General features: G+C 39.4%; 1 protein-coding gene across 6 annotated transcripts in view; it reads left to right on the top strand.

The window, feature by feature from the left end:
* GPM6B (glycoprotein M6B) overlaps positions 1-21,162 on the top strand; it is a 219,031-nt gene that overhangs the window by 176,424 nt on the left and 21,445 nt on the right. For all 6 annotated transcript variants that reach the window (XM_036744233.1, XM_036744231.1, XM_036744235.1 and 3 more), the window contains exon 2: positions 20,749-20,935. In XM_036744233.1, coding sequence (XP_036600128.1) covers positions 20,749-20,935 — 187 coding nt within the window. The remainder of the gene's footprint in view (positions 1-20,748; positions 20,936-21,162) is intronic.

Raw genomic sequence — 21,162 nt, 5'->3', positions numbered from 1 at the left:
ATGGGGAAGAGGGGAGGAATATGCCTGTTGAGGATTCTAATTTGTCTAAATGGTGAATTTAGAAGAGGGAATAATAAGGACTTGGCTCTTAATTGAAGGAGGTAGGATGAGAAAAAGAGCAATTCTTTCCATCAGTGCTTTTAAATGTCTTCCCTTTTGTCCAGCAGTGTCATTTTTATGTGTTTGGATTAAGCCTCAGTTATTCATTATGTCTTTTACTGAATCCTTTCCCAAGACTTCAACAACCAGTATTCTTTCTCATCTATAAGAGGAAAAAAGTGGTCTAACCTACCTTTGAGAAAGAGGGTTCAAAAGAAAAACACCCTGGTTTTGAAATTGCTAAATAAAGAACCACAGCTAATCCTCTTCTGCAATTTGAGGGTTTCAGTTGTTAATCAAATGAGAAGGAAAGGGAAGGAAATCAGATCGCTAGGGAACTAGTCATATTGCAAGTCAATCAACTGAACAAAAAAAATCCTTTAAGATACAGCAATAGAAGCATATTAAAATAATCCTATCAAGATCTTCCCATAGTCTGAGAATCTAGACACAAATGGTTATACCTTTTTGAATTAAATGATCTGAAGAATTATACCTCTGTAAGACAGTTCCACACAGCAAGTTTTTGTTAGGGGCCACTATGTCCAAGGCACTGGGAATACAGAGACATAAAGGAAATGGTTCCTGCTCTCAAGGAGCTTGCTCTCTATTAGACAAATGATGAAACACTTATGTGTTGTGCAGATAGCCCAGGTTCATCTTTTGAACATGTCAAAGCATGTGGATCTAAAAGTACAATACAAGGACTTATTCTGTCCTTCCCACTTGCCTCGAGATTACTTTCTGGCTTCTGAAATAAGACAGTTGCCATTCTGTATTGAAATTCTAAGCTAGACTGTGTGAAGCATTAAAAATAAAATTTAAAAAATAGGGGATTCCATATGGCATTTGACTGCTTTTTTTTCCCATAGAGTTCTGAGTCTCCTTCCCTAGAAAAGGAAAGTTTGCTACAGGGCCATGGTTGGCTAGGAAACCACTGCCAAGAGAGTGCCTACACTAGTTATGCAGCTCTTATTAGCTCCTTCCTACCCAGCATTGCCTCTAAAAGACTGCCTCAGATTGCAAAGTCCAAGATTGCTCCATTTTTTCATCACCTTCCCCACTTTCTTCACTAGCTATTTTTTTAATGAGACAAATTCAGAAGAGAAACCCCTTTTATCTAAAATCTTCCAAAAGAATTTTCTCTTATACTACAAAGAGTTAGAAATAAAAAAAAAAGTAGTAAATCATTTGGCTTTTTCCATTCCGACTTGCCAGTGGAGTCACTTTCAGGAAAACTGGCTAACCATTAGATTCTCCTTGCTTCTTTACCCTGTATCCTAAAAGTAGGCTGTGTGTTGATTTCTTTTATGCCTGGGAAAGACAGAGGGGAAAGACATGCTTGTGAAAGCATGATTTATTTGTGAGCTTCTTCAGGTTGTCCTAATCATAAATCTCACATATTCCCACTGTAGAAAGTCGTGTTATAAGTCTTTAGTGTATTTGCTAAGATATTTTAGGCCTGTGTTAGGAACATCAGAGCAAATTTGCTACCTAGAAAATAAGAATGAGCTTGGAGCAGAGGACTGTTTATGGAAGGAAGGGTTATACCTAGAAACCATTTGTAAAATCTACCAATTTCTTCACCTTTGATGATGGTGCATTTTAACCTTTGCCTTTGGTTGGTAAAGTGACTTGTTCTCTATGTCTCCCTTTGGGAATATGTAGTTACATTAAAAACCAGAACTTATTCTTACAATGGTTACATTTGATTTCTGATTGTCCTCCCAATTAGTCTGAAAGACTCCATTTCTTTCCCCACCCCCATTTAAAAAAATAATAAAAACCCTTGGTTGAGGGAAGGGAGAGAGTTCTGTTTCAAGTGATTCCTTGTACCAAAGGCAAGGTCAGGGAACTATAAGTTCAGGGAATTGAATTGTCAAATACCCTCCATTTTGTTCTCTAATATGCTGCCACCTGGTGGACTTCTTTAGGCACTGTTAAATCTATGATGGATTCCCTCAACTGGTTTTTGTTCCTTCTTTGTTCTCAAAGAGGATCAATGATTTCATGGAGGTGATGTCTTGACTTGCAAGTGAATTGGCTTTAAGTGAGACAGAGTTGCACAAAGTCATCAGCCTCCTTTTGTCCAGAGTCACTGGAGCCTTGTGGCAAGACATAGGTCAGGACAACTGGTCATGGTTGTGGATGCAGTGGGAAACCTTGGCCTTTTTAAGCGAAGGTCTTTCCCAGGTTTCAGTTTGTCTGAGGCAATGCCCATTCAGTAACTAAAGGGTAGGTAAGAATTGAGGAAAAATGACCTAGTTTGCCTTCGTGAAAGAATCAATCTTGGGAGGGAAAGATGAAATGGTCCTGCTTCCCCACCCCCCAAACTTCCTTAACCCCCAAACTCCACTAAAACCAGAACACTCACTAAAGATCACTGAGATGAAGTAAACTATTGTAGAAAGAGCCCAGGATTTGGAATCAGGTGCCAAGGGTCTGAATCCCAGCCCTCTCACCTGTATGTCCAGAGGCCTCGATTTCCTCATTGTAAAATGAGATAAGTCGACCAGAAGGCCTGTGAGATACCTTGCAGTTCTAGATAAGAGATCCTGTGAGTGGATAGATGATCTCTAAGTTCTCTTTCAGCCTAAATGAATGATCCCATGACCTCTATTGGGGGGTAGCCATGTGGTGTGATGGATCAAACACCAAGGCAGAAAGACTCTTCTTCCTGAGTTCAAATCTGGCCTCAGACATTTACTGGCTGTTTGATCCTGGACAAGTCACATGACACTTTTTGCCCCAGTTTCATCATCTATAAAATGAGGTGGAGAATGAAGTGGCAAAACCTCTCCAAATGGGGTCACAAAGAGTTGGCTAGCAACAAAATATGAGTAATTTCTAAGTCCCCGAAAAACATGTGACAGTTTGTATTCTCATGCAGTTGAAGAATATATGAGAGCAGGATTAGGACCCAGTGAGAAAAGAAGTTTGAACCCAAAGTCTAAAGTAATATAGCAGAGCAGAGTCCCCAGTAGCCAATGGAGGGAGTAGATCAGAGAGACTGAAGAAGCCCATCGAGTTTCTTCTCTAGATGCCAATTGTTGAGTTATGTCTGGGCTCCCCAGGTGTGTGACCTCATCCGCCAATGAAAAGCACAGTACCTTGCAGTGGAAATCCATGCCAAGGACTTTGCTCACCAGAAGTGGTTTCAGATGAATGAATCCTGTTTATAGCTTGACTCTTGTGAATATAAGAGCCCTGGGAAATGTGGCGCCAAGGGTGGTTTCTTGGTGTTGTTGTTCTTTTCAAAAGACGGAACCACTGGAACAAATCTCTTGGAAAGGTATTAATGTCATTGTCTTTTTTTAAGAGAATTATAATACCATTAAATAGGAGGACTTTTTCAGAAATGTCTTTTAACTGTTTAGTGGAACAAATCGTAGCTTTAAGAAACCTCAGAGGTCATCCAGTTCAGAAACTTCATTTACAAATAAGAAGCTGAGGCCTGGAGAGGTTAAATAATTTTCCCAAGGTCACACAAGTGCTAAGTAACAGAGATAGGATGAACCAAGATAACTTCATGCCAACAGTTCATCATCAACCAAGCCTTGATTGAATCCACCTACCTCAGCTCCCTCTCCCTTGCCTTTTTATTGATTATGTCCCCAGTACTTAGCAAAGTCCTTGGTATGTTATAGGTGCTTAATAAATGTCTATTGGATCAGATTTATTGGATTGCATCAGTTAGCATTAGCAAAAACCTTACTTAAGCTGGAAGAAGCCATAAATACCATGTATTCTTTTTTGTGTACGTACAGAAGTCTTTGGTCGCAAGTTGGAATATGCTTGTGACCTGGAGGATGGAGTACCAAATTCCTCCCAATGTTTTCCTTTATAAGGAGCAGAAACAGAACTCTCAGGCCCTCATTCCACTTTGTATCTGCTGTCCTGCCACCGTGTACCCCTCAGTATCCTGTTCCCACTCCCACCCCCTTTCCTACCTCCTTTTGTGTTTTGTCTTCCCCTTTAGACTGTAAGGTTATTGAGGGCAGGAACCGTCTTTCTTTTGATTAATTGTATCCCCAAGGCTTAGCACAGTGCCTGACATGTCACAGGCTCTTAATAAATGTTTATTGAATTGGATACATTAGCTTTAGTGAAAACCTTATTTAAGCTGGAAGTAGCTATAAATAGCATGGTTTCTTTTAAGTGTAAGTACAGAAGTGTTTGGTAGCAAGTAGGAATGTGCTGCAATCTTTCTTATAAGAAATAGGACTCTTCTAGAGGCAGCTAGGTGGTGTAGTAGATGGCATGCTGGGCCTGGAGTCAGAAAGATCTGAGTTCAAATCCAGCCTCAGATACTTACTGACTGTGTGACCTTTAGCAATCACTTGTTGAGAGAGAGACAGAGACAGAGAGACAGGCAGGGGGCTGGGGTTAATTCTTATCTTTATGTATTACTTTGTCTACTATATGCATTTTCTATAGACTCTGAATAAATACCTTCCCAGGCTGGTGATATTCTTGTTGTAACAGCCAGGAATGAAGATCTTGATAGAAATGGAAGCAGCCCTTCAGTGGCACCTTGTGGAAAGAAGATGGTCCTAGAAGTTGAGTGACTTGGGTTCAAGTTTTGCTTTGCCACTGACTAGCTGTGCAACCATAGACAAATCACTTGTCTTTTATAAAAATCGAGCTGTTGGAGGAGGTGACCTTTGAGCTCTCTCTGGCTCTAATAATAATGAAGATAACTTACATTTATATGATATCTTATGGTTTATAAAGACCTTACCTCATCTGTCCATAGGGAGGTAAGTTTTTGTAAATAATCTGCAGGTTCTTTGCAACTTCTTGTTACCTGTGAGGTAAGTAGTGCAAGTAGGTATTACCCATCCTTAGTTTAGAGATGAGAAAATTAAGTCTCAGATTTGCCTAGGGACATAGCACTTTTATGTGTAAGAGCTTCAAGCAGCTCCAAGGTCTGTATTGACTTGAAAGCCAGCACTTCCCATCATGCCATGAAGCCTATTGGATGGTTTATGATTCTGTTTCCACTTGGCAGCTTTGTGAAGCACACTTCTTTCTCTCTCTCCCTCCCTCCCTCTCCCTCTACCTCTCTCTTTCTCTCCCTCTCCCTCACATGTAAAACTATCTCCTTTTCCCTTGTGTTTGTACTAGTCATCCCCCACCCTGGAATTCACTCCCTCCTCACTTCCACCTCCTAGAACCCCTGTTTTCCTTCAAAATGCATCTAGAGCATTGCCCTTCTATTTGAAGGCTTTCTTAATCCCCTCAATCACTAATTCCCACTCTCTTGAATGCAACTTTGTATTTATTTATTTGGTATCTACTTATCTCGTAGGTACTTGCTGTCTCCCCCTTAACAATGTAAGTTCCATAAGAGTAAGTATATTTTTAGTGATTAATTGTGTATTCCCGATGCCTAGAACAGTTCTTGGCACATAATAGTGGTGGTTGGTGGTGGTTGTTGTCCTTTGTTCTAGAAGAGGACCAAAATGATATCACTATGCTAGAGTCAAGGTTCAGTGTTTCCCACATGGTAGGTGCTTAATAAATACTGTATGATTGACTAGTATATAGTAGGAATTTAATGAATTCAATTGATTCTTTAGTGAATACTTGGCGGTGATGGTTGACATACTCATTCGATTTATTCGGTGATGTCCACAGGAATATCTTGTTTACTGACAATTATGCCAGGACAGACACTGGATCAGACTGATTCTGATTTGAACTTCTATGCTCAAGCTTTAACCAGAAAAGATTCTTTTTGTCTCACTCCCCTACCGAGAAACTTCCAGTGGCTCCCCATCTCTTACTGAATAAATCCCAGATTCTTTGGACTGAAATAGTAATGCTCATGATGACACTAATGATAGCTAGAATTTATAGCCCTTCTGGTTTGCAAAGCACTGTACACGGTAGCTCATTTAGTCCTCCCAGCAACCCTATGAGGTACCTGTTGTTATTTATACCTTGGAAAACTGACCAAGAGAGGTTAAGTGATTTGCCCCGGATCACACAACTATCTGAGGCAGAATTTGAACTAAGGTCTTCCACACTCCTAGTCCAACATACTTTTATCCACTATGCCACCTAACCTTCCAGCTGTACCTCTCAACAGTCCTGGCCATGTGCCCTGCATGCCTGCCAAACTGGCTTACTTCCCATTTCCCATAGTGGCCCAGTACTTTCCCACATCTCTGCCTTCTGACTAACCCACTATACAAAGCCTAGCTGTTCTTAAAGATTTAGCTCCAAAGGCAGCTACCCCATTCAGCTTTCCACACAACTGGAAGTGATTTTTCCTTCCTTCTAACATGGTGCTTGCACCATTCTTATGTGCCCAAATAACTCTACCATAAAGTAGAATATTATATCTTTTCTCTCCTATGAGAACAAGAACCTCTTTAGGGCACCGATCTTTGTATTCTTTGCAGTGTTTACATGCAGTAGGCACTTACTCTATGTTCACTGAATGGATGAACCATTGTTAATGCCCACTCCATTACAAAGAGATACATAAGAGTCATGATTTCAAGTAGAAAACATCACACGTCTTAACCCAGGGAAAAATATCGATGGGACTTTGTATAATAGGTAGATATTTGAGAACTTGGGGTCTTTTGTTATGAAACAGACCTCTTTTTGAATGATTACTGAGCACTTTTGAAGCTCTCCCTTGAACATAAGTAGGTCAGTGGTTAGCTCCCTCAGTCTGTGTGTGTTCTATATTCAGATGATCGTGGCGACGATGATGATAATTAGTAATACTGCTTTCAGTAAGTCTGTAGGTGGGCTCACATTCCAATCCTCTTACTCAATTATAAAAAGCAATTTTAACTACTTTCACAGTAATCTGTAGAACATTAAATATAAAGGAATAATGGCAAGATAGTGAATTGTCCTTGGATGTCCTTGGATTAGCTCAGCTGCATCCCATCAAAAAATTTTTTTAAAGATGAAGAGTGAAATAAGTAAGAAGAATAATGATAACTGACATTTGATGTTTGAATATCTGCAAATTGATTTGCATACATTATCTTGCACAATCAGCATATATTATCACAGTTGAAATAAGTGACCTAACTCATACTACCATTTGGTTGTCTGTTTATGTATGAATAATTCTATTTAAATTTACCTGATTAGTAGACATAAGTTAAATATATGCAAACATATATGCAGATATGTGGTGCAGGTATTTTGTCCACTAAAGCAGATTGCAATGTGTTAGAGATTTAATATATAGCATTATAAGTATAATTATACAATATGCAAGGTATATTGTTTTAATTATATAATTTTATTTCTTATATATATTACATTTATGCTACAGATTTTATTGGTACATAAACTTAGTATGTTATTGTAATAATGTAATATATTAATAATATGAAGTATTTTTGCAATTATAATAACTTCATATATAATATGAGCAGCTAGGTAGTGCAATGGACAGAATGCCTGCCCTGCAGTCAACAGGACTTGACTTCAAAATCCTGACTCAGACACTCAGTAGTTGAATGACCCTGGGCAAGCCACTTAACCTTGTTTGCCTCAGTTTCCTCATCTATAAAATGAGCTGGAGAAGGAAATGGCCAATCACTCTACTATTTTGCTAAGAAAACCACAAATGGGAACAGGAAGAGTCAGACGTCACTGATAACAACTACCCAACAATATATAACATTATTAAATCTCTAACAATTCTCATTCTGTTTCAGTGGTTGGAGTACCTACTCTGACAAAATTGCAGGTCCTTGAAATATCAAAATAAATATAAACTTTAAACATAAGTAGGCATAAACTATAGAACAGGAAACTTTTCCTACAGCTTTTTTCTTCTTCTACTATGTAAGCCGATGTAATTAAGAAAATTAAACTCTTTAATCTTCATTTTTTCTTAAAGTGCATTTAGTGACTTTTGATTATCTAGCAGTGAATTAGCTAGTCATTTTATCACCCCGAAATCTTAGAACCTTCACTAAACAGCAAGCTGGCAAAGGCAGATAAAATGAAATTTTATAATACTAATAATTAGTGCCTTTTGTTGAGTTTTAGGAATTTGTTTCATTTTATTTCTGAATTATTTGAACAGTATTTTCAAATCCTCTTAAAAGAAACAGCACCCTATTATTTGATTGACTATTATAATGCCCTTTGCTTTCCTCTTTACCTAGAATTGTTAAATGACTCTGTTGATGCTAAAATTTGATTAAATTAAAAAATTAATTTTATTTTTATTTTTTGTTTGTTTGCAATACCCTAGGAGAACTGTTTCTAGTAACGGAATAAAGTTCATCATAAATGCCCTGCTATCTCCTGGTTAAATAGCCTTTTTCCCTCCCTCCTCCCTTCCCCCCATTATCCCTGTATCTAATGGATAAAATGCTCTTAGATTGTGCCTTGGCTTCCCAGGGCCCCACCCTAATTTGTCCAGAAGCTCTATATGCCCTTTGAAATTCATTCTCCATTGCCCACCCTCCCAACCCCACCCCCACCAGCCCCCATTTACAGTCATCCTGTGTTCTGCCTTCTCAGAAACTTCCCTTCGATCAGGAAAGTGGTAAATTTAACTGAGCTTCTATATTGGCCTGCTAAAGCTCTAAAGATAATAACCAATCCCAGATAAGATATAAGAAAACCAGAAGTCAGACTGTTGGCAACCTCATACATCTGAAGTACAGATATATAAATGTGGAAGTAAAAAAAAATGGCTCTGAGCCAAAGGAAGAACAGTTGTCATAAAGCACATGTTCTATATTCTGCTGGAATTAATGATAATACTTCACCTCTATGTAGCGCTTTAAAATCTGTAAAGTACTTTCCATACATCATCTTTTTAGAGTTCCACTAGACATGAAACCACCTCAGATTCTCACCCAAATAACTGTGTGAGAAATAAAAAAGCAAATTTTTTTGTTAATAAGATACACTGACAACAGGGTTAAGTGAGAGCTGAGATGAGATGGAAGAAACAAATGAGCTGTTAAAAGTATTGTAATCTGGGGCTGTTGCTTATACACACAGGCAGCCAGAAAGCCTCAAGAAGGCCTGAGACATAAGTGTCTTAGCACATTGTGAATAACGATTTTCACAATGTTCATGAGTCAACAAGAAAATTTAATTATTAAAATCGCAGAATCGGGTCATTAGAAGGGATTTTGTAGGACCTATAGCCCTGTCCTTCCTAAAGGCATGACTCTCTCTATAAGATTTCAAAGTTCTCACAACTCCTGAGTGGCAGACCTGAGATCTGTAAGTGCCCACATCCTAGTATCATCAATAGATAACGAGATTTGGAGCCAGACCTTAGAGATCATCTATTCCAACTCCTTCATTTTACAGAGGAGGAAACCGAGGCCCACAGAGGTTTACATTCATTTTAAACCCAGGTCGTAGGATCATGGGGCAGCTAAGAGGTGCAGTAGATAGAGCCCTGGCCTCGAGTCAGAAAGATCCAAGTTCAAATCTGGCCTCAGACATATACTGGCTGTGTAACCCGGGGTAAGTCACTTAACCCCGTTTGCCTCCACTTCCTCGTCTGTAAAATGAACTGGAGAGGGAAACCACTCCAGTATCTTTGCCAGGAAAACCCCAAATGGGGTCACAAAGAGTCAGACACGAGTGAACCTTGAAACAGCACTTAAATAGTCTTACGTCACATTTGACCAAGTAGCCTTCATTTGACAATGTTAATTTGAAAGTGTTGATTCCAAAGAGTGACCCTCTACTGATAAGAATTGTAGGCAGCCTAAAAAGGAAGAGTGTTTGAGTAACTGTCTTCTCCATGCTCTTGAAATCACATTCTGTGGTGAGGTTGCTGACTCTTCTTCTTATTCATAGACCCTGCCTTGGTCACAAAGCTAAGGTCAGAGAGCCTGCCCTTTCTGTGTAGGTGCCTTGTACGTCTTGCTCATTGCTCCACACAAGAATTGTACTCATTTTGAAGTAACACACATGAATATATAGTTCAGAAGTGGCATTTTAATGGAAATCTCACTGCTTTGAATTGGTACCTGTTCCTTGAACAGGGCCTAGATCTGGTCCATTCTGGTGCTGCCCCTTGCCCTTTCATAAGAGGCCAGAGCACCTATCAGGCACAGGCCATCTCCACGTATGCTCCATGCGATGGCCACCTATTATAATTGCAAATTTAAAGAGGAGGTCTATATACTAAGTGTTTTGAAAAATTTGAGGACAGGAGAGGAGAGGAGAGGAGAAAAGAGGACTTGACTTTTAGATGGGCTCAGGGAAGGTTTCACTGAGGAGCTAACACTAGAATTAGGGAGTGTGGCCTCCTTTTGTATCCCCATGCTTAGCACAAGTACCCAAGACATAGTAACCACTTAATAAATGTTTATTGACTGATTGGTTTCTTCACATAAGACATCCTATCTGGTTAACTTTCTTTTTCTTAAAAAAATTCTCAAAGGCAAACAACTTATAGCTTACTAGTTCTTCTTTACAGTCTAATTTAAATTCCTTCAGATTTGTGATGATAATTTTTCACTTTCCTTTTATTCAATTGTATTATGCCATTCCTTCTGGAACATTTGGTTAAACTGAAGCCTATTTCCTGTTAATTAACCTCAACTTGCTAAAACCTGACTTATGGAATGGCAGTATTAAGGGAAGATATTTGACAATCTTGCAATAAGAAACTAAATGAGAGAAGGGAATATAGTATCTTTTAAAACCTCCCAAGAAATTTTGTGAAAGGATTCTCCTAACTATTTGTGGAAGAAATTCCTAGACACCAGAAATCCTTTCCTCTCAGTTAGCCCATAGTGAAGTCTTTAAAATGTAGCCTTGCAGTTTTGTTAGATGTAGGATTTTGCAAACTTACTGTTTACATTTGTAACTTAGTCTGTTTACTAATTTGTTCTGACTTAATTTATTCAACCTTAATGGAAGGATGCATGAGATGAAGAATCTGTTTGACTAAGGACTGTGTGACTTTTATGACCTAAAAGGCCATAAAAATTGTTTTATGTTTTTTTAAAAAGTGATTTCTCTGTCTCTCTGATGTAATTTTCTATACTGTAAGAAATGGGAGGAGGAGTTTTGTTTCCACAGAACTAAAGGTGTGCTTGCCTGCCCTCCCCCACCCCAGCTTTAGCAGAGACCAGGCCTCAAGGTCGGTCAGGTGAGAGGTCAGAGGCTTGTACAGATGTGCATGCTTTTTGAGAAGGCAGTCAGGGGAATTAGAGAGGCCAAACCCCTTGAACCAGTGCAAGCTTATCTAGGGTCTGGTCTTGGTCAAGAATCCAGGCCTACTGATTTGCATAATTTGCATATGTTAAAGAGGGAAAGTAGGGGAAGTAAAAGAATATAGTTTAATCCTAAACTAAGACAAGGAAAATCTAATTAACTTCACTTTTGCTTCTGTATCCTTATTATCCTACCTGTATAAACTGTATAACCTAGGAAAACTATGTAAAAAAACAAAGACTGTAAACTAACCATAACGCTAGCAAGAGTGGAGGGAATGGTTACCCCTGCTCCTGCAGCTGTATCAGTGTGAGTGTTCCTGTGAGCACTACACCTGCTTGAGAGAGTATGATAAAATGCCTTCCTCTGCCCACTCTGGTCTTGAGTTCTTTGGGTGAGAATGGGCAAATCACATGGATCTTCCTAAGGTCAAGTGAAGGGAAGCAATAGGCAGCAGAAGCTCACTGGGCTTACTCCTAGATCTTGTCTTGGGGTGTCCTGTGATCCCCACTGCAGTGTTAAAAGGGCTACCACTTTGGATTCCCTTGGGGAACCCTGTGATCTGCACGGCCTTCTTAAGGGGACATCACATGGGACTTCCGGCCCTGTCTCAGGAGCCTTGTGATCTTACTGCCGTTCTAAGGGGCCATTGCTTGGGTCCTCCTTAGGGTCTGACCCCTAGGAGGCCCTGTGATCCCCACAGATTAAGGGGTGGCTACCACTTGGTCTTCCTCTGGGAGTCCTGTGGTCTGTACAGCCTTCCCTAGGGATTATCACAGGGTTCTTCCTCAGGACTTTGGCCCTGCCGAGGAAGTCCAATGATCCCCAAAGCCACGTGTTCTCACAATTTGGGGAAGTCCAGTGATCCCCAAAACCACATTTCTCACATATACCAAACCTTGTGAGAATCTCTCATCTTGGTTCAGGGTTATTTTGCTACCTCTCCTGAACCTGTGCTTAAACATAATGAAACCTAGGTGCTGTAATTTCTATGAGGTGGTAGATTTATTCAGCATTGGTAACCTACCACTCAAAAAACTCAAAGAGGAGATGTTTCTCCCATGACAGATTCCTTTTAATCATATTTTGCCACTTGGTATGCATCTGACACAGCATGATTCTCTCCACCAATCAGGAGTCACATTTAAGCAGCAGCATCCCAAATGCTCCAGACTTAATTGGAAAGCTGGGATAGAGATATAAAGTTGAAAAAGGTAGACCAATTCTCCTAGCACCTCCCTGCTGACATACTTTACACAGCAGACATTGGGTATGGAGTTTTAATTTGAGCCCATGAAAGCAGAAGAGTGTTTATAATGGTGGCCAGACAATTACACCTAAAATAGTCTTGATGCAAGTTGTAGTGGGATCATTCCAGTCTCCATTTTTTCCCATCATCTATTATTGTAATGCCATGGACCCCTCATTGATTTTCCTGTATTCACCATATTCTTTTCTGCTATTCCTGCTTCTGGACTTTTATTTGTAGCATTTTCCTTTTCTGGACCTTCACCTTTGACCTATTGATGGCATTGAAAGTCCCTGTTATCCTTCAAAGACTACTTCTTCCATGAAGCCTTCCCAGACGCTAATGAATTTCTCCCTTTTAGCATCCTTCATTGTACAGGTGATCCTTCATCACCCAAATATACATTTAACAAATTCTGCTCTGTGTTACTTATCCACTCCCTGGTACGTTCCTCATGGTCAAGGACCGTGACCATAGCCCCCTGTAAGCACGTTTGAGCTGAAAGGAATCATAGCATCATGAAAGGGACCCTAAGAATCCTCCAGACAGTTTTACAGTTGAAAAAATGGAAGGTTAGAGGGGTTAAGTGACTTGCCTGGGGTCACATAGCAGAGCTAGAATTTAAACTAGGGTTTTTTAATTCCAAATTCAGTGACCTTTTCCCAGGTACTTCATCCCCGAATTCTTCCAGCTTGAACATAATAGGTACTTAATAAATGTTTGTCGAGTTGAATTGACTTTCTCCGCATTTCCCCACGCTAAGAGAGTTTGAGTTTCAGTCTTTCAGAACTCTCACTTTTCTACCCCTCCCAACTGCCCCTCCCTGCATTATTGTATTCCTTTTAGCTCTTTGGCCTGAATGCATGGACTTTGCTGATCATGTGTGTATATGCTCATCCTACACCTTAGTCACAGTTAGCATATTAGTTCTGGTTTGGGTGTCAAAATTTAGGAAAGTTTGGTCCATATTGCTATATTTATATATGCCATATATCATGGCTATGTATAATATCTCTGTGTTTGGTTCTCTCCCTTAGTTCTGAATTTTTGTATTGTATTTGATTCAAGAACAGATTTTCAAAAGGGCTGCCTGAGTTCATTGTTTTTTATCTCTCTGTCTTTTTAATTACAAGATGGGGGGGAGGGAAAGAGGGGGGCATAAAAGATGACTGAGACATCTCTAAATAGGAAGGAGCTATGATTTTCTTTGAATATACCCTAGCCAAGTGATTCCTAGCTTTTTGGAGTGGGGGGGGGCTGGTTGTGAAACTCTCCTGCTTATTGTTTTTGTGAAATGCCTCTCCTAGAAATGCTAGACAGTACATATTTCAATTAGAGTTAATTTTGTTTTGAAGATTTCTTTTAGTAATTTGATAACACCTCATGAAAATATTGGAGGCAGCTGGGATGTCACAGAGCCAGGGCTGGGGCTGGTGGCCCTGATTATTATTATAATCATTAAAAAAACCCCAAGCACATTAGTATGAGTTTTCACTTATACCACTGCCCAGGCAAAATTTTATCCATTTGTGGTTTCTTGTGATTAGCAGCCTCCGAGAGCACCCTTTTGGTTCCTGTTCTTTCTCCTTGTATTTTCTCCCTAGTAAGAAATTGTCAAGTGGAGAGGAAGACTGGGTGTGAGGGCAAGGGGGTGGGGGCAGTGGTATTTGTGTGTGTCTAATACCATTCATTCCCTAGGGATAATCTGGGCCCTTGTTTTAGCAGGCCCTCCTCCTGAGAATGTGTTAAATGTGTAGCCAGGATCACAGACAACTTTGGGCAAATCACTGGGCTGTTAATAACTTGCAACCATGGTAACTGCTGTCCACAAGCCCGAGGACAAAAAATGTTTTTATTCTGTTGTTCTGCACAAAAGGTTCTGGAGATGCTTTAGACAAAATGACCATTGAGCGTTAGATGCATTGATGCATTTTTTTCCCCGACTGTGTGGTTTATATTTTAAACTGTTTCAGGCTAGTTTGTAGGTCTGAGGGTCTATATGAATCAAAAAACAGTAATTCTCTTTGTTGAGGCTAAGCTAACTGAAGGTATAATATATTTCTAACCACAAAGAAACTTCTGCAGTTGTGTGAAGGGAATTAAGGAAAATTGTTTAAAAATGTGTTCGGAATCCAAGCATTGAAATGTTTCGGGACAGGTAACATGCAAGTTAGCCAGAAATTATTCCACTTGTATTCTCTATTTGTGGCTACCGGCTGTTCGGAAACTTAAGAAAGCACCACCTTCAGATTTAAGAAATCCATAACCCCTCTTTTGCTATAGTAAAGTTTCTAATGGCTCATCTATCTGCAGCTGTATGAGTATGTACCAGGTAGATTTTTGAGAGATCAACGTTTCCAGTGGCTCCTTGGAAACCCACTCCCTTACGAATAAACTTTCTTTGTCTGAGTTTCTGGTAGAGTCTCAACTGAATGAGGAGGCCCTTTAAAAAGTCCCCAGAATATGATCAAGTCCCTGGGATGTAGAAACTAGAAGGGACCTAAAAATCATATGTAGTCCACTTTGCCACATTGTGCAGATTGCACAATGAGGATTAGGGAGATTAAATGCTTTGCCTAACTAAGGTTGCACAGATAAGATTCCAACCAGGTCTTCTGGTTCCAAATAGCCAGAGTTCTTTCTGCTGCAGTGTGGAAATCTTGGAATGTTTTTCCCTTATGGGTCTGGGTTAAATTATATTAGTCTCATGACAATTATGTTAGTCATAATTGTATTAGTCTATTAGTATGATTAGTTAGTCTCTTCCAGTATGATTTTAATCGTGGCCATCTTCTGCAAGAACTGAGAGTCAAATACTAGTGCAATGACCTACTTATTGTTTCCCAGATCCTTTGGTTGGGTTGAACACTGTCTAAAAAAAAAGCGGTTTATTGGGTAGAGCCATTTTTGTTATGGTTAGACTCTTGTTGGAGTGAAATTTGTATTAAAAGCACACTTAGGGACCCCTTATAGAAGATAGAAAAGCAGTCAATATTAACCCTGCTGTGAATTCCAAATTGACTAATTACTACCTACTTTTAATTTGTGTGGGGCATTTCTCTTTTCCTCTGTGTAAGTAGTGTTGACTATGATGTGGAATTTTTTTCCCCCAAGATGAGATCATAAGCAAAGTGATTTTATCTAACTGGCTTGAATTTCAAATTATTTCAATAAAACACATACAAGAGCCATCCTGACTTAGAGATTTAAAAGTTGCTACGGAAACACAAAGTAGGGTTCTATGTGTTTCCCCAAATTCAGGAAAGTACCTTGTATAACAAGTATCACATTGACAGAATATAACTCTGACCTGGAAAAGCTGGAAGAGATTTCTTTACCAGTCGATGAGGGCCAGATTAGTTCTTCCGAGGAAGGCCTGGGTTCAAAGCCCATCTCCAGTGCTTGCTGTCTGTGGGCAAGCCATTTAATCTCTCAGCTTCTGTTTTTTTTTTCATTTGCCAAATGGGAATAGTGCCTACCTCACAGGGTTGTTTTGAGGTTCAAAAGGAATGTCACATAATGCACTTTGCAAACCATAATGGTCTATGTGAATGGCAGTGTGGCCTTTTTCCTAGGATTGTTTGTTGGAGCCAAGGAGCAATTAGGCAGAGGAAGAATATGTCTATCCTTTCTAGGTTGTTTTTATATGGAATTCACCTCCTAGGAATGGCAAAGTTAGATAACAGATTTCCAGTCTCATGTGCATGAAATCATCTTTTTTTATTATACTATATTATGAAAATTCTTGTTTTATTCCATAAATTAAAAATAAAATAAATTTTAATTTCTTTAAAAAAGTTAGGTAAGGGACCTAGTTTTATGTTACATGATAAAAAGAAATCACGTATGCCTTTTACCTGCGAGTAAGAGCTTTAAATGAACTCCAAGTCTCATCCGTATAATTTGTACAATTTTTTCCATTCTCCTAAACCCAAGGCTCCTAGAACCTGTTTGTTGGCAAGGTCTGAAATGGGTTCAGCTGTGCTGTTAGGGATAAGGACGAGCAATATGGTGGTCTTGCTCTGTGGGAGCCAGGGCTCATGTAGCTGTAAATAAAACCTGCTGCTGGAAACTTAAAAAGCATTGGCATTGTGGAGCAGCTGCTGAGAGGGTGGGATCCATCTGAGTGCTCCAAAAATTTCCTAAGTCCTCAGTTTTTCCTGCTGCTAAGCAAACTGGGCCCACAGCATGGACTGTATAGTTGACTGTGGAGATCTAAATTAGGTGGGTCGAGGGGGTGGCGGGGGACCTTTAGCCTTGACCTCCTGGAAGACCTAAGGATTGGAAATTGCACTGATGATGGCTAAACAAAACCATCTTCCTTATACCACTTGCATCCTAATCCAGAGAGAAGCTTTGACATTCACTCTGAAAAAAAAAACCTAGCATTTATATGTAGTGCTTTTAAGACTTGCAAAGGATTTCTAAAAATATTATCATTTGATCCTCAAAACAACCCTGTTACGTAGGGGCTATTAATTGTCCCCATTTTTGCAGCTGAGGAAATTGAGGCATAGAGGTTAAGTAACTCGCCCAGGTTCACATAGCTGGTAAGTGTCTAAGACTGGATTTTAACTCGGGTCTTCCTAACTCCAGTAACAGTGCTCTATCCACTATACCATACCATATACTAAGGTGGCTTCAGCTCTGGTGTTCTATGAGCCCATGAAAGAGTTTTACTCTCTATGTGACTTTGGGGAAATCTGTTCACTACTATGGGCTTCAACTGTCTCACCCATAAAATAAGGTATTCTTAAAAGGTTGCTTCCAGGTGGCTTGACAGTCTGATACTAGATTAATCGTTATATATCTCTCCCAAGTGTCAGACGTTCCTTTTTGTTTGGACCACTTACACATTTGTAGGAATTTTTTTTTCAAAATTATATGAATGAATATCACGGACAGATTCCATGTTACAAACGTATACATGGTGGGATGCCATGTCACAGAGCCTTTGGGAGAATGTGAACTTCATTTTGTAAATGTTGGTGAGAAATTGATAAGATCCAGATAGAAAGTCACTTAAGGCTTTCAGGTAACGTCATTTTCATGGGGACGCTTCAGAGTAAGGTGAAGAAAGCTCTTATTTGGTTCAGGAAGTTTACAAAATACTGTTTCATTCAGAACATTTACAAGATATAACACTTTCTAATGTTCCACGTTCATTTCCCAGGGGAAAATTCTTTCCCATTGCCAATAGCAAGTATTATGCAATGTTAAGTTTTAGTAGACTATTCACAAAAAATAGTATCTTTACAAGACTTATATTTTCTATTGGCAAGCTGTTCCCAGCCCATGTATGAAACTCATGTTTTAATGAAAGCTAGATTGCTGGCTTCATGCCCTTGCCCTGAATAATGAATTGCATTTGATTGCTGTTAAAGATCATAATGCAGTTAAAACTCTATTTTCCTGACAACCCATTTACTTTAAGGGTCTGGAGAATATAAACAGAGACAGAGAGGCCATAAGGGATGCAGCAGTCAGGTCTCAGCTGTCCTGTTCATGCTCTTTAATAGAAACACTGTCCCAACTGAATAAAAAATTTCTCTCAAAGTTAAAAATGATGTTGCATCATGTCACTTGGGGATGTTTTTGTAGAAAACCTAATTTTATGGGAATCTTCAGGGAAGAATCCTTTTAAATAAAATTGCAGGCCTTAAGCCTTAATTCTTTTCTGGCTTAAGGGAACTTTCTGTTGAGTTCACTTTACCCAAATGCGCTGTGGCTTTTTTCCCTTCCTTTCTCCCTCCCTTCCTTTCTCTCTTCTTTCCTCTCTCCATTCTTCCTTCCCTACCTCTCTCTTTCTCTTTTTTGCTTCTTTTATTTCTTTCTGTCTTCCTTATTTTTCTTTTTTTCTTTCTTTCTCTTCCTTCCTTTCTCCTTACTTTCTTTTTTCTTTCTGTCTCTCTTTTCCCTCTCCCTTTCTTCCTCCCTCCTCTCTCTCTGTCTCTCTCTCTCTCTCCTCCCCCCCTCTCCCCCTCTCTCCTTCTTCCTCTCTTTCCTTTTTTATTTTGGGGGTGGTGGTGAAGGGAATATTTGGACCTTTGATTTTTTAAGGAAGGAAACTCTCATTGAGAACTCATCAACCAGTGGAAATCTGCACCTACTCAGCAATTTATAGTCTTAGAGAGTTGCCTGGGAATCCTGAGGACTTAAGTGACTTGACCACGGGCACACAGACAAAGAGCGACTCAAAACCAGGACTAAAAAAATTTTTAAATATATTTTGTTTCTTTTATATTAAATCTTACCTACCATTACTTAATTCTAAAGGTGTTGGGTTTTTTACTCAATTTTGGGTAGGGGGAAGCTGCTAAACTGGTTATACTGTGTCCAATGAGCGCATTTTTTTCATTGAAGTATATTTTGGTGTTAGATGGAGTGAGAATATGCCTTGATTTTGGAAACTATAATTCATTGAGGTTTTGGTTTGGGGATTTTTTTTATGTCTAGTTTTGAACCTTTTAGCTCATCACTATAGGAAATTCCAGCATAGAAATTTCTTCCACAAATGCACATCAATAACTCATTGGTCACTTAAAAACCAAGAGAATGACCTGGGACGCTAAGAGGCTAAGGACCCTGCCCATGAACACTCTGTCAGTTTCTATCAGAAGTAGGACTTTCACTCCAAGGCTGGTCTTCCCATCACTCACTACTCCATAGTTGCTCTCATTCCATTATGCTAAGGGACCAAAATATCCATTAATTTTCCAAAACAACCTCTTTAACTTAGTGTTGCTCAGTGCACAGCAACAGTCTAATTACAGCATTTGACTCTTCTGGTTGCAAACTATGTCAAAGGCTCAGTGAAAGACATTAGTTCCAATAGAAACAGTTACTTAAGTTATGCCAAAAGTATAAGGATTAGGGATGCGTATTACATTTTCTCTCCTGGGAAACCATTGCTTCATTACCTTCCTTAAAAACAACAACAAAACAAACCAACCCACCCCGCCCCCCCCACACACAAAATAAAAAGAAAAACAACTTTTTTAAGTTTACATTTTTATTCATTCATTCAACAAAAGAACATTTCCAGGTACAGAGAACAACATAAAAAGAGGATCGATATAAACTATGAATTTCCATTTCACTGTTTGCTTTTTTAAAAAACTATATAACAAATACTATGCATCATTTTCAAAGCTACCCTGCATTTCTGTGCTTCCTTCTAGGTTTTCTTTTGTTCTTTACTCTGCCCTTTTTTTCTACCTCCCTCTCCACCCCAAGCTAGAGAAAGCTGCCATTAGACACAAATATGTGTATGTACATACATACATCTAGATATGAATAGCATCTGCCTTCATAGATCTTTTGTAGTTGATTTCGAACGACTTGTCATTCAAAGTTGTTCTTAAAACCATCTTGCTGTTACTATGTACATTCTCTTGGTTCTCCTTATTTGACTCCCTGATGTGTCATAGAAGTCTTTCTATGTCTTTCTAAAACCAACCAGCTCATCATTTCTTAAAGCACAGTAGTGTTCCATCACAATCATATGCCACAACTTGTTTGGCCATTCCCCACTTGATGCACATCCCCTCAGTTTCCAGTTCCCAACACAAAGAGAGCTGCTATAAATATTTTAGGACATATAAGTTTTTTTTTCTTTTTTCCTTGGGAACCACAACTTTTTTTAAAAAATCTAAATGTTCTGCTCATTGTAACTTTTGTGAAAGCACTTCAGACAAGAAACCTTGGTGCAGGGTACTTTTCTCACAGCTATTTGACATTTGGAGGGATAGGATTCAGGGGAAAGAAGCTGTGGACAGTCCTGCCACTGCTATAAGAGAGTAACTTTTAGCATGTTAATTACCTGCCAATCATAGGGATCATAGATTTGGAGATGGAAGTGCCCCATCCACTTTATCTGCTCCAATGCCTTCTTGCTACATTTGAAGAAACTGAGTCCCAGAGAAGTGACTTGCCCAAGACTTGTGTGTATAGTTGTAGAAGTAGTAAGTAATATGTCATCTCATTTGTACACCCTGATGCCTTTTTCTTGATTAGGGGAACTAATCCTCTCTGTACCTACTTTCCCATGGTTGTCATGAGGACCTCCTGAGTTAAAGTCTGCGAAAACAACCTGAACAGCCTCTATACAGCTCTCTACAAATATAGCTTGTTATTAATTCAGGCTAAATGGGGGTTCCAGTCACAAAATGCATTTAATTGGGCTGCTTTGGTTTCCTCTCTCTGCTGCCTAGGTTGCTTTGAATGCTGCATCAAATGTCTGGGAGGAGTGCCCTATGCTTCCCTCGTGGCCACCATTCTCTGCTTCTCTGGAGTGGCTTTGTTTTGTGGCTGTGGACACGTTGCCCTCGCTGGGACCATATCCATTCTGGAGCAGCACTTCTCCACAAATGCCAGTGACCATGCCATACTGAGTGAGGTGTAAGTATTCACTTTCCTATGCCTTCTCCGAAAAGAAAAGAGGTCCTCTCCCCATCCCCAGCAAACCTTTCCAAAAAAAAAATTAACATGAGCCTTTCCTATCAACAAAAAGACTTTTAAATTGCTTTTCTTTATTATCATTACAAATCTGACTCTAAATAAAATGAGCATTTCTGTATATTGTAGAATAGAAAAAGAACATGAAACTACAGGTCACCATTTTGTAC

Source organism: Trichosurus vulpecula, chromosome 2 (assembly GCF_011100635.1).
Source record: "Trichosurus vulpecula isolate mTriVul1 chromosome 2, mTriVul1.pri, whole genome shotgun sequence".
NCBI classification, from domain to species: Eukaryota; Metazoa; Chordata; class Mammalia; order Diprotodontia; family Phalangeridae; genus Trichosurus; species Trichosurus vulpecula.
This window is presented reverse-complemented; position numbering and strand designations above follow the sequence as displayed.